The sequence below is a fragment of the Hyperoodon ampullatus genome, assembly GCF_949752795.1.
Source record: "Hyperoodon ampullatus genome assembly, chromosome: 11".
NCBI lineage: Eukaryota > Metazoa > Chordata > Mammalia > Artiodactyla > Ziphiidae > Hyperoodon > Hyperoodon ampullatus.
Window position 1 is genome coordinate 100,485,955 of NC_136924.1, and position 14,524 is coordinate 100,500,478.

The 14,524-nt window shown below is 37.8% G+C and overlaps 1 protein-coding gene across 2 annotated transcripts in view; it reads left to right on the forward strand.

Moving 5' to 3' along the window:
• Positions 1-2,197: 2,197 nt before the first annotated feature.
• The window catches only part of ERC1 (ELKS/RAB6-interacting/CAST family member 1), a gene marked incomplete at both ends in the record, with an annotated part of 344,584 nt that continues 332,257 nt past the window's right edge, over positions 2,198-14,524 (forward strand). For both annotated transcript variants that reach the window (XM_079715876.1, XM_079715877.1), the window contains one exon: positions 2,198-2,866. In XM_079715876.1, coding sequence (XP_079572002.1) covers positions 2,198-2,866 — 669 coding nt within the window. The remainder of the gene's footprint in view (positions 2,867-14,524) is intronic.

The following is a 14,524-nucleotide window of genomic DNA, read 5'->3' on the forward strand; positions in this document are numbered from 1 at the left end:
TGTATACAAATCTTTATACATATGTTAGATATTTTTTCACCAAGGGTTTGGTTTTTCTTTTAATTTTTGGTGTATTTTGTCATTTTGACATGAGTGAATATTAGTCATTTTTCTTTGTTTTTTTGCCTTTTGTTTCTTATTTAAGAAGCCCTACCTTAACTCAAGTTCACAAGGATATTCACCTAAGTTTTCTTCTAGTACTTATTAAAAAAACTTATTTATTTATTTACTTATTTTTGGCTGCGTTGGGTCTTCGTTGCTGCGCGCGGGCTTCTCACTGCGGTGGCTTCTCTTGTTGCGGGGCGTGGGCTCTAGGCACCCGGGCTCAGTAGTTGTGGCTTGCGGGCTCTAGACCGCAGGCTCAGTAGTTGTGGCACACGAGCTTAGTTGCTCCGCAGCATGCGGGATCTTCCTGGACCAGGAATCGAACCTGTGTCCCCTGCGTTGACAAGCCGATTCTTAACCACTGTGCCACCAGGGAAGTCCCTCTTCTGGTACTTTTAATAGTTTTAAAATTTGTATCTTTAATGTACATAGAATTTATTTCTGTGTACTGTGTGAAGTAGGGATGTAACTTATTTTTTTCCAAGAGCACCAGTTGTTCAAACTCCATTTATTGAATGATTTGTCCTTTCCTCACTGTTTTGAAATGTTACTTTTAGCATATACTAAATTCGCATATATAATTTAGAGCCTATTCTTGGCCATTTCTGTACAGTTTTTTTTTTTCATTTTTTTTTTTTTTTTTTTTTGCGGTATGCGGGCCTCTCACTGTTGTGGCCTCTCCCGTTGCAGAGCACAGGCTCCGGACGCGCAGGCTCAGCGGCCATGGCTCACGGGCCCAGCCACTCCGCGGCATGTGGGATCTTCCCAGACCGGGGCACGAACCCGTGTCCCCTGCATCGGCAGGCGGACTCCCAACCAATGCGCCACCAGGGAAGCCCAATTTTTTTCTTTTTTTCATTTTTTTTTTTTTCTGTACAGTTTTAATCACTATAGCTTTAAAAGGCTCCGAGTCCTTATGAGAAATCCTAGGGGTCAGATGTGGTTTTGGAGTCCAGGTTTTTTCCCCATAATGCCCAGTGGGCGTTATGCAGTATCCTGTAATTATACACATTGTTTTCCCAGTGACGTGTATGAATAATCGCACTAGGTGAGATACGTATAAACAAGTGACCTCATATCAAATCATGCCAGGTTTTGCCACTAAATGAGTTAAAAAGAAAAAAAAATTTTTTTTTCAGAGTTTTAAAACATTTTTGCATTGCAAATAAAGGATCATGGACCTGTAATGTGTCTTGCTATTTAGGGGACATCTTCCCTTGTTCTTCTATTTCAGATTATTTTGGTTATTGTTGTACCTTTACTCCTCCGTTTGAATTTTGGAGTCAGCTTGTTGGGTTATGTGAGGAATCCTGTAGAGATTTTCATTGGCTTGTGGAGTAGTTGGGGAAGAACGGACACCTTTACAGTGTTTGTCTTCTCATCAGTGAACATGGGTAACTTTCCTTTTGTTCAGGAGTGTTTTGTAGTTTTTCCAAACATTCTTGCACATTTTTGTTATATTTATATAGCAAAGTGTCTTTACGGTTTTGTTGCTCTTGTGAATGGGATTTTTTTTAAATTGCATTTTCTAGTTATTACTAGTGTACAGAAAAGTACTGATATGTATATATTGATCTGTGCCTAAACAGTTTGTTGAGTTCTCTTATTGGTTCTAGTACTTGTCAGCTGATGATCTTGGATTTTCCAGTTAGAAAAATCATATATTCAAACACTGAGTTTTATCTTTTTCTTGCCAATCTTTACACTCTTAGCTCTTTTTCTTTTCCCTTTGCTTGGTATGGTCTTAGTATTCAGTTTTGAGACATGTTGAGTGTTTTTACAGTGATGTTTACTGAGAAATAAGTTACGCTGTAGACAGGGGCAGGAGTAAATAGATGATCGAAGGGGAGGTCTTGCTCAAGGGGGGCAATGAAAAGTGTCTGAGAGGGGAAATATTTCTTATTGGAGGAGTTAATGTGTGATCTTTTCATTACAGATATGGTGTAAGCTATTTCTTCAAGATTGGGCAGCTGAGGACCTGGTATTTCTGATTAGCCTTCAGCAAACTTATAGCTATAGAGAAACCTCACAGAGTTCCGTATTTTGTTTTCTGCTTTACACCTTTCCTGGCACCTGAATTCATCTTGCAACCATGTATGGAAGTGCTCGCTCAGTTGGGAAGGTGGAACCAAGCAACCAGAGCCCTGGGCGATCACCTCGGCTTCCACGTTCCCCTCGCTTGGGTCATCGTCGAACCAATAGTACAGGAGGGAGTTCTGGAAGCAGTGTCGGAGGTGGCAGTGGGAAAACCCTTTCAATGGAGAATATCCAGTCCTTAAATGCTGCCTATGCCACTTCTGGCCCTATGTACCTAAGTGACCATGAAAATGTGGGTTCAGAAACACCTAAAAGCACCATGACACTTGGCCGTTCTGGAGGACGTCTGCCTTATGGTGTGAGGATGACTGCTATGGGCAGTAGCCCCAATATAGCTAGCAGTGGGGTTGCTAGTGACACCATAGCATTTGGAGAGCATCATCTCCCTCCTGTGAGCATGGCATCCACCGTTCCTCACTCTCTTCGTCAAGCAAGAGATAACACAATCATGGATCTGCAGACACAGCTGAAGGAAGTATTAAGGGAAAATGATCTCTTGCGAAAGGATGTGGAAGTAAAGGAGAGCAAATTAAGTTCTTCAATGAATAGCATCAAGACCTTCTGGAGCCCAGAGCTGAAGAAAGAACGAGCCCTGAGAAAAGATGAAGCTTCCAAAATCAGTATTTGGAAGGAACAGTATAGAGTTGTGCAGGAGGAAAACCAGGTTAGTTAAATATATATGTTTGCCTTTCTGTATTCTGTATGTATGAAACAATTCATGTACATAAATGAAATGAGCCATTCTTTCTCTTTTCTTTCTTAGGTTTTTCCCTTCTTGGTTCATTTATTTTCCTTCTTCCTGTTTTTCTTAGTATTTTGTGCTCTCCATTTCTTCGCCTTTTCCAGATTGGTCCTGTGCTTTAATTTTTTTCTGGCTGCCATGTCTGCTTGCTCACCATTCTTGCTTGTTTCTTTTCCCTAGCTTCTCTTTCTCTTCCTCTTTTCTTTCAGCATATATTATCTTTTTTCACTTCTTATGAGAATGTAATTTTGCCACATGCTCTAAGATCCATTATCAAAATTATTCAGGCTATGTAACTTAAGTGTGGGGTATAGCGTTAAGATTTACCATAGTAAATGTTAAAAAAGTCAATCTTAAAAAAAATACCTATCACAAGGCAAATCAATATGTTGACAGTACAGAAAGGAAATTAATTTTAAAAAGTTAACATTGATGTTGTACATATTTATTAAGTACCAACAATGAGTAGCAGTTCTTTCTCTTGACATTTAGGAAAGTTTAACTTCAGGATCCTTTTTTAAAAAAATTCTTTAATTCTTCAAATTTGAGGATTTAAGGTGGAAGAAAGGCAACTTGCTGTGATTGGTATATATAAAATATAAATTAGGTTTTGGTAGAAGTTGATTGTTAAATTGAGGTTATTGAATTTATCATTGAATTAGCTAGCCTTCAGTGTATCTTTTTTATGGTGCTGAAAATATGCCTATCACCAAGACGGTTTTAATTTTCCAGCGACCTGGAAATTTCCAGTCCATTTTAACGAGGAAAAAAAATTATTGGCTTACTTCTTTATTTTCACATAATTCAGGCAGCTAATTATGCCTATACTTTAAAAGCTGTGTGGATAAAAAGCAGTGACAATAACCTTTCTAATTATCAAGCTACATTCAAAGGCAAATATTTGAATCTTCTGAAAAGACCATGGTGGGAACTCAGCACTTTAGTCCAGTGGAAGTGAAACAGTCCACAGGGCTCTGATGCCAAAAAAACCATATGTGCTGAAGGAGGGTGAACAATGCCTTATCGAGATTCCGCCCCCTGCCCTAATTATACACCAGTGCTGGCAGGAGTGTATTCTTCCTGCACCCACTATAATTACCACACAATCCTAAAATTGTATAACTTTGGTCCAAAAAATGAAGGGTGCAATTTTAAAGTAAAGTGAGACACTGCAATGAGATATAGAGAACTGAGAATGCTAATTAATAGATTATAGTGAGCCGGCAGTGGGCCCTAATTAAACTCTGCATTCATTACACCCTCCATAGCCCTCAGAGGTTGGACATTTTCCACTTTACAAAGAAGATTGGTTTAATAGGATTTACAGTAATTAAACAAATTTCCCCATTTCAGTTTGAGATTGGGGATTTAGATACATTCTAAATGTTTGATCTGATTGGACCACAGAGATCTTGGTCTAGAATCCTATCAAATGAAAAAACACATTTGCTTAGAATTGCCTAATGTGTATGGTTCATTATTAGGAAGTCCTTTTAGAAGACTGTTTAAAAAATAAATATCCAGCTGTTTTTATGTTTTGTACTCCTTTTGTTACTGAACTTTCAAGTACTGGTGGTTGGAGAAGTGGAACAATATATGTTTTAACAGGAAAAGCCTTTTCTTTTTCTTGTTTTAAATTGAGAATGAGGAAGGCTTTTGGTGTGTTTACTTGATGAAGAATAAAAGTCCAGCTGTGAGCTTGGTTAATTGCAAAGCTAAGGCTTTGGATGATTTATATTTTTTAATTTTATTCTAACCAGCATCTAATAAAGATACTGTCATACTTCTTTTTGGTTATTATGCCTTGTAATATTCCTGTATGTTTAGTTGGAAGCTTATTTTTAAAATAATTATTTTAAACCACTTTCATTGGAATTTTGTGTGATCAGAATACATTTTAAAAATATTATAGTATGGCAAGTGAGTTTAATGTTTTGCTTTTTGTATTTTTTTTGCTCTTGGAGTTTGATTTTATTCAGGATTCTGATTTTTTGATTTTGATTTTATTTATTTAGGGATCAAGAGAATTTGAAGTTCAGAAATTAAAAAAGAGACTTGCTCTCTGTAAATCTTTGTTTTGTCATTTGTTCTCACTGTTTGGACACTCGTGACTATTAACATTTTAATAATTTTAGGCTGTACCTTGATTTGTCACATGGTGAAAGCCATTATTATTTGAATTTAAATAAACTTTTTCATGAGGTTGCTAATTGTTTCACTGTCATTTAGCGTCTGATTTCAAAATCTGGGATCTCTGTCTTGGACTATTTGTTTAACTTTTCTTTTTGATAATCCCGTTTCACCACAGAGATGAATTATGAATGATTATTCAGAGTATTGTGGATAAATCGGTATTCTAGTCTCTTTTCCAGATAGATTTGATCTTTTCTGGCGTTCCAGAAATGGCATGTGTTAGAGGCACTGTGGAGAATGTCCTGAGAAAATGTCCTGAGAAAATTAAGTCAAATCTGAGATAGATATGCTCCTTTTGGGGAGTTAACAGTCATTCTGAGAAGCAAAATTTGTTCATGTGTGGCTTATAGAAATATAAGCTACCCATCCATTGGATTTTTCATGTGGGAAGGTATATAAATGCATGTGGGAAATTGGCTTCTTGTAGAGCTGGTAAATTTGCTTACCTGGGATGTAGTGGAGTATTATGGAAAATGATCCAGTGAATCTAATAAAAACTGTTGTACAAATACCTGACAGGGCTTATTTGTGAGGAAATAGGAGAAGTTGCCAGAGGATTGCAGTCTCTCTTTCCCCTCTGTTACATTTTGCAGTGTGGTCTAGTGTGTGATTTCATCTCAGTTATAGAATTGGTTTTATGGGTTTGCTAATTTACAGAATCTATGAAGATAGCAGCTTAGATATGAGTTGGGAAACCCATTTTTTATTCTTTCGTGCAAAAGAAACCAGAAAATGAACTTGTTTTTTTTAGTTACACTAATATTGATCAAGGGAGGTCATAGTTCCATTTTACTTTTTAAAATCATGCTGCCCCTGGAACTTGCTATCATGTTACCAGTGCTCTATTTGCTTGCCTGGAAGAGTATTGGAGGGGCCTGGAAACCATGCTTTATAACAAGTGGTTGTGGGAACTCTGAAGGAGAGACGTGTGGCATTTTAGTTATACTCTGTGTTTCGACGGGCCGCCATGAAGAAGGAAGTTTTTTCCCTTTCTTTCTTCTTTGGTATTTTTTTTGGAAAGCCAGTACTGGAAAAATGAGTACAGATATGAAGGTTTTACGTTCTGGCTCCATGGAGGAATGTATTTTCTAACAAAGCTATATCCATTTGATGCAAGAGTCAGTTTCACAGTCCAGTGCTTGACTGTCACCGGAATTGGTTCCTGGGAGGCCAGATGCCTCTGACGGCTGTGTGGGTGCTCCTGGTCTTTCAGCTCTGCAGGGTGCCTGCAGTGACTTCTCCGGCAGCCATTTAAAGAGCTCCCCCTCCTCCCACCCTCTTTTGCTGCTCCCGGCCTAGCTTCCTCCCTCTCCCCCTTTATGACAACTTTATTGAGGTATAATTTAATTCATCCTTTAAAAGTGTGTAACTTTTGTCTTTCTAATCTGACTTATTCAAAGAAGAATTTGAAGGAAGTAACAGGAAGTTAGTTGCCCTAGGGTGTTCTCGAACAAGGGAATGAATGACATAACCAAAAAAATTGTTTAGGAGCAGCTTTTATTGTTCGTCTGCAGAGCAGATCGAAGGAAGGCAGGCAGGGAAAGCGAATGAGTTCCTTGCAGGAGGCCTGGATTTATTTGGGTAATAGGAATGGGGAAGGAGGTGCACATCCACGAAGTATTTTCAAAGAGATATTTGGATATAGACTGTGATGGCAAGAGAGAAGACTACGATGAACTGTGGTATTGAGACTGAGGAAATGTTTTTGCCATTGATGATAAATGGTTAGAGATTAGAAGGTAGAACTAGATTAACGGTAAGAAATGGTGAATTTAGTTTTCATTATTTGAGGAGAAGTTTTTCGTAAGTATTTGCAAATAAGAGGCTAGTGACTGTGACCTCAGGTACAGGCACAGGGATGTTGTTATATGTTTGCTTGTTAATGTTGGAAATTTTACTGATCTAGTTAGTTCAGTCCCACAAGCTGAATGTCCCTGCTTGTGGGAGTTAGGAGTGGAGAGGAAGAGAGAAGCCATTAAACGGCACATGTTTTATGTATGCTTTCTCACCCGCTGTGTCTGTGTCTTGGTCTTCTGTCTTTCTTGTGGTATTTCTCTTTGATGGTAGATAACCTGAGTGACTCTCTCGATTACTGAAAGTCACTCTTCATTTAGAAAGGTGAATGTTTATATCCTGTCATGAACGAACCTTTGCTAATAGACGTCCTTTATTTTGTTTTAGTTAACAAGTTCATTGAAATCAGGTACCTCTGCATGATGAATTTGGAGTAAATTTGTCAAAAAGAGAAGTACTGTGGAAATGTGCTTTCAGCAAGAAAATGATTAACTTCATATTGAAAATGTTCTGTTCTTCCCTAAGGACAAGATTAGAAATCTTGTATGAACTGTTTCTTCTAACTTTCTGTGCTGCCATGTGCATCTCCAAAAACATTTATTTTTCCTTCTGGAGTTGGAAAGCTAGTCTTTAACATAAATGTGTTCCTTTTATTTTTCCATATTATCAGCAGTAATGCTTACTGAAACTACCTCCCTTTCTGTTTGTTCTGCAGTCTTTCCTACCTAATAAGCTCATGGTAAGTTCTGTTGCATTTTGACAATTGGTGGAGAATACTTGGTTGCAATGACACCTGTCCAGCTTAATTTCATCTGTGGACCTTGTAGATTGAGAAGGTGAGAAACAATTCAGCCTTGATGTGCATACTGTACCATCCCTAGCTGTGGCTAGTGGCTCATATACTTCCAGAGCATGTGATATGCAGGACCTATTTTGCTTTGAAACCACCCTTGGAACTGTTCTGATTTTGGAGGAGCCCTCAGGCACTCAGGTATGGTCGCCTTTAGCATCAGTTCTCAAACTGGCCTCAGGATTCGGTACACTTGTAAAAATTATTAAGGAACCTCAAGTAGCTTTTGTTTATGTAGGTGTTTATCTATCAATATTTGCCATATTGGAGACTAAAATAGAAATTCAAAAAATATTTACTGATATATTTAAAAATAATGAACACATTAAATGTTAACATAAATAACATTTTTAATGAAAAATAGTTTTGCAAGTCTAATGTCTGGCTTAATAGATGACAGCTAACTGTCATATCTGCTTCTGCTTTCAGTGGTCTGTTGCAATTTGTTGTTTGGGTTGAAGTATATGAAGAAACTCAGGCTTCATATAAATAAGTGGTTGGAAAAGGCAGGAGTCGTTTATTTTATTATTTATTTATTTATTTACTTTTGGCTGAATTGGGTCTTCGTTGCTGCGCGCAGGCTTTTCTCTAGTGGCGGCGAGTGGGGGCTACTCTTCGTTGTGGTGCGCGGGCTTCTCATTGCTGTGGCTTCTCTTGTTGTGGAGCACAGGCTCTAGGCCCGTGGGCTTCAGTTGTTGTGGCTCACGGGCTCCAGAGCGCAGGCTCAGTAGTTGTGACGCACGGGCTTAGTTGCTCCGTGGCATGTGGGATCTTCCCGGGCCAGGGCTCGAACCTGTGTCCCCTGCATTGGCAGTCGGATTCTTAACCACTGCGCCACCAGGAAAGCCCTGGCAGGAGTATTTTAAAAGCCTTTTCAGATAATTGTGGATATATATATATATTATATATATATATTTTTTTTTAAAATTTATTTTTGGCCGCATTGGGTCTTTGTTGCTGCACGCGGGCTTTCTCTAGTTTTGGTGAGCAGGGGCTGCTCTTCGTTGCAGTGCGCGGGCTTCTGTTGCGGTGGCTTCTCTTGTTGCAGAGCATGGGCTCTAGGCACACGGGCTTCAGTAGTTGAGGCACGTGGGCTTCAGTAGTTGTGGCTCGCGGGTTCTAGAGTGCAGGCTCAGTGCAGGCTCAACTAGGCGCACAGGCTTAGTTGCTCCGTGGCATGTGGGATCTTCCCGTACCAGGGCTCGAACCTATGTCCCCTGCATTGGCAGATGGATTCTTAACCACTGTGCCACCAGGGAAGCCCGTGGATATGTTTTGAAACCACACCAAAATTTGACAAGTGGTAGTTTTTATTTTTAACGCTTTATTGAGGTATGATTTACATGCCATAAGATTCATCCCTTTTAAGTGTACAATTCAATTAATTTTTTTAGTAAATTTACTGTGAGGTGTGCAATGAAAACCATAATGTAATTTTAGAACATTTTCATCAGTGAGTGGTAGTTTCTTACAGTTAGTGCAGTGTGGAATCTGAAATCCTATCAGTGACCTTTCCATACTTTGTTACATTAAAATAAATTGGTCTGTCTTGCCCTTTGAACAGATCTTTTACATGTAGAGGACATACATGAATAATACATATGCCTTCTCCTGCTTTTGCAACACTGTATATTGGTCATTTAGAAAATATTGTTTCATTGAGTTATGTAGGTCTTCCAAATGTTGACACATTTCATTAGACAGATTAAAAAAATCCATTCATTAATAACACTTCCTATTTCATCAGAAGAGTCTTCAAGTATTGGTAAGCTCACCAGGCAGGAGATACAAGTTTTCCAAAATTCTGAGTTTTCCTTGAAACTCGGATTTTATCATTGGCAAGAAGTATTGCCAGTTACCGTCTTTGAGTTGACAGGTTAGTTTAAATTTTGAGAAAAACTTATCCGTATACCTGAGTCTGAATAATCATTGGTTTTGAGTTCAGTCTTTTAAAATGGTGCTCATTGAGACAGCCACTGTATTTCAGTGTGCAGCAGAAGTGCTTTATGCCTCTGAGAAAGAGAGACCTGAATGATGTGACTCTTGACGGTGAAATGTTCCAGGCAGAAGGGACTACAAGTCTAAAGGCCTTACTGGGGTCTTCTGACTCTGGTAAGAGGTTGCCACTAAGGGCCTTGATTAGTTTATTCTTTAGCTATAATACCCCTCTTCTCTTATCTGTTGTGTTGTAATAAAACGTCGTGGTCTTTGACATCAGCAAGGCTTTTGTTTCTTCGCCATGGTTTAGGAAATTGTACTATTTCTTCAGTAACAGTAAATAATGGGAAAAGACTGGATAAAACCTAATACCAAAATTCAGCCCAACAGTATTAAATAAGAGAAAGCTTTGCTGTTTTAGAAAGCTGGAAAAGTGCTTCTTCAAAGTTTTGGAATGAATTTATCCATGTGCATTGAATGAAACTTCCTGCTTTGATATCTATCCTTAATCGTTTTGGTTGTGCGTTCTCAGATATAAACCGTGGTTAGAGATGCCACCCTTTTTCTGGCAAGCTTATGAAAGTGTTCATCTGTTTTTAAATACTAGTTTTAATGTTTAATATTTAATATTGTTGATTTGACAAATATTGAACACCCCCTTTGTATTATTGTATTTTTCTGCTGAACTGCCCTTAAACTAGAAATAAAGCTGAAAGCAACGTGAAAACTATTAAGGTGGTAAATTGCTTTCTTGAATTTTTGGACTCCTGAATTAACATTAACATTAAAGTGTCTTAATGATTTAGAGGATCTATGTAAAGAATACTTACATTTTCTCCTGGATTGTTCTTTTCACACTGTATCTTATTTTGTAGGGTATAATGAATAGGAGGATAATAGACTTCTAGAAATACATAGTACCCCTTAGTAGAAACATCACTGAAAGGAATAGCAGCAAGTTGAAAAAGGTCAAAAGATCCAATGTTTTCTTCTTCTTGTTTGTTGATGGTATATATTTTTCTGTCATTAGAGAGGTGCCTTGGGTGGGCTGTCTTAGCCAGTAGTTATAGTTGGCTAACCAGTAAATATTCTCCTTATTGAATGTTTTGCAGTAAGGATTCCTCTTTGTCTCATCAGTTACCCAGTTTTTACTGTGAAGAAACTAAAAAAAGGAAAAGGATATATTGATCAGTTTTTGGTTGTAATTGTGATTTTTAAATTTGTTCACTCTCTGGGAGCCATTTAATATCCATAACCTTAAATAAAGGAGGACTTAAATTCTTCAAGAACTACTGCATACTTTAAAAATTGACTTGTGAGCAGTGCTTGAACATTATAGTTTGTTGCCCTGAAAATGAGAGCAAATCATCAAGAATTCCTTGACAGTGGGAATCTGTATTACTATTTCTTAACTATTAGAAAGCATTGTAAAATTCTGAAAGAGAGCTCAATTTTAAAGACCAAGGATATTGGCAGGCAATGCATCTTAAGCCATTCTCATGGAAAATTTTATGTAACTTTTTAATTACCTAGTCTGTGCTTGAGGAATACCTATTAAACTTAAAATAGGGAGCTGTTGTTGAGTGCAGAGCCCATGATATGTGCTGGTTTCTGCTAAAGTTACCTTGTGAATGTTTAGGCCTATTATTTTGTATGTTTCATCTTGATTTGGTTTTTAAGTTCTCTGAATGGTAAAAAAAAAAAAAAGAGAAAATATGTATTTTTATTTTCTGATACTGCCAGCATAAGATATGATGAGAGGTTGTCACCCATTGGTTTATCACACAATACATTTTTTTGCTTTAGAGCAGGGATTTGGACAAGTTAATCTCTTAAATTTTCCTCTGTGCTGTAAAATTTTGTGATGAAGAACTTTGTCCTTAAAAGCATAACTGAGAAATATTTTTGCAGGTTAAGTTTCTTCTTCTTTTTTTTTTTTTTTTTTTTTTTTGCGGTACGCGGGCCTCTCACTGTTGGGGCCTCTCCCGATGCGGAGCACAGGCTCCGGACGCGCAGGCTCAGCGGCCATGGCTCACGGGCCCAGCCGCTCTGCGGCATGTGGGGTCTTCCCCGACCGGGGCACGATCCCGTGTCCCCTGCATCGGCAGGCGGACTCTCAACCACTGTGCCACCAGGGAAGCCCCAGTTTCTTCATTATTTATATTGAGTCCTCCTTCTATGTTTTGTGAAATCTAGGAAGAGATATGTGTCTGTAATTCAGGTATTTTCATTGTCAAAAAAATACAAATAATGGTATGTTATCGATGACTTACATACCATCTGTAAAGACTTTTGGACTGGTATTTATATATATTATTCTTTGTACACCAGTATCATTCCTGTTGTTGGTCTGAGATAATGGTATTAAAATGAAAGCAAATCTGCTTTGATTAGCTGTTCACAGATAAATCTTTGTTTAAGCATAGTATTTTTATTTATTTATTTTTACACAGTTGCACTGTTTACATTATAAATGTCCTACAGAATTCACTCTATTTCAAAGAAAAACATTTTTGGGGGAGCTAAGTGAAAACTGTTGTTGTGTAGGATTTAAAATCTACTGAGAAAGTAGAAGAATATATTCAGAAAACGTTCTTAGTTTTAATTATCTTTCATAGATTTGATAATCTGAGTAATTAATAATTTATTCTAAGAGCCACATGGCTCTTCATGGGCATAGGCACTTAGCATAGGTGCCAAATTCTTAGGAGAGAAGCATACTTAATGAGTTCCAACCTTTCCTATCCTGTAATTTCATGAGGTATATTTCTTGCTTCTCTGAGAAAACATGCTACCCATGGTACAGAGCATTTTCAAGAAACGAAGCAGTCAAAAGAGAATCTACTTAAATGGTAGTGGATAGATTCCTGAATTTCTCTTGGTATTTTTGGTGATAGGTACTTGTTGTTCTCAATTGTTGGAAAGTTTTGGGAACATTGGCTGGAAGCATAATTTGGATGCAGAAGGCAGTTTTTGGATTTAGGGTAGAGAGGGCCCAGGATTCCTAGATACCCTGAAATGCTTAGGATAGCCTTGCATTGAAAAATTCTCCCTTATTCCATATGATTTTCAAACGTCTTGCCAAAAATTTGTATAGATGAGAAATCTGTTTATAATGACCTGAACCTAGATCCTAACTATATACATAAATGTGCATGAATACATTAGCATCGTTTTGAATAGCTGCAGTGTACATTGAATTTTCTAGCATTGGGACTACTGTGTAAGTTGATGGAAGATCGTACTTTGTTTTGTTTGGAACTTTATATAGAGTTTTTATTATTTTAGAAAATGACGTAAGCAGCAACATTGCATTGTTGACCAATGCATCCACCAAACAGCCTCTCTTTGCACATGCCCATGTCAGCATTTCACATGTTAAAATACATGTTATTTTATTATAAAACTCCTTATCTTTCTTTCACAGAGCATTATATTAATATTTTTGGATTGCATGTGAGGGTAGGCTTATTATCTATGAATTTTATTTTAAGATAGTAAAGGGCACATTACAAAATACTTGTTATAAGAAAGGGAAGGGTGGCCTTGGGTCTGATGAGCTTGGGAATCACTGGTGTGGTGGATAGGACACTGATTCTAAAAAAGGAGACTTGCATTCTCACTTTGATCCTGGCTCTGCCAGTCAGTAGTAACTAGGTGTGTGACCATGGGTACATGGTTTAATCTTTTTGGACCCGTTTTCTCATCTGTAAACCCTAGAGGGTTGGACAAGGTGGTCTCTAGAGATTCTTTCTTACTTCTACAGTTATCTGATCTAAAAAAAAAATTTATTATTTATTTGGCTGTGCTGGGTCTTAGTTGCGGCACGTGGGATCTTCGTTGCCACATGCAGGATCTTCGTTATGGCGTGTGGGATCTTTAGTTGCGGCATGCGGTATCTAGTTCCCTGACCAGGGATGGAACCCAGGCCCCCTGCATTGGGAGTGCGGAGTCTTAACTGCTGGACCACCAGGGAAGTCCCACCAGTTATCTGATTTGTTTTTGTCAGTTTTCCTAATGGAATCCTCTCTAAGAATCTCTTCACTTTGATTTAATGCCCTGGTTCAAGACTGATTCACATAACCAAGGTAGGCCCTTCTGGGAATGAGAAATACTTGACTATTGATGTCCTTTCCAGGGTAGGCAGCATAAAATCAGTGCTTGCATATAAAGAGCAAAGAGCTTTCTTGTGAGTTTCATCAGTTGTCACATGGAGAAAATGCTTTTATGATTGTTGTGATAATTAAATGAAATTAAAGGAGATAATATGTATAAAATTATGGACAAGACTAAATGCCATAATAGGTATACAGAGCAATCAATGTCAATTGGAGCCAAGTCTTGTATTTCATAAATACAAAGAATGTTGTAGAACATTTTTTGAAGTATGGGATGTATCTTATAATCTACTGTGAGGAGGGAAGCAGTAGCATGGGACCTATACAGTTTTTCTAGAAAGTGGGTCACAATGGATAATAAGTTTCATTTGGATAACTAATTATTACCAGTGTAGCCTTAATATTCCTGAAGGAGTTACCAGGAACTTTGAGTAGGGTAATTAGCTCTCAGGATTTTCAGTTACAGTCTTACCCATTATTTAACATTTTTATTTCCACAATGACTCATCCATGAATTATAGAGTGCTTTCCCAAAAGGAATGTAATACTGCTGGAAATAATTTTTTTACTGCTCTGTTTTATCTCTGTGGTAAGGAGTTTCTGGCTGGTTAGTTGGACCCAAAACTCTCTGTAAATAATTTAAACTATGTGACTTTGTATGAAGAAGACTTAACCTTTACAAAACAG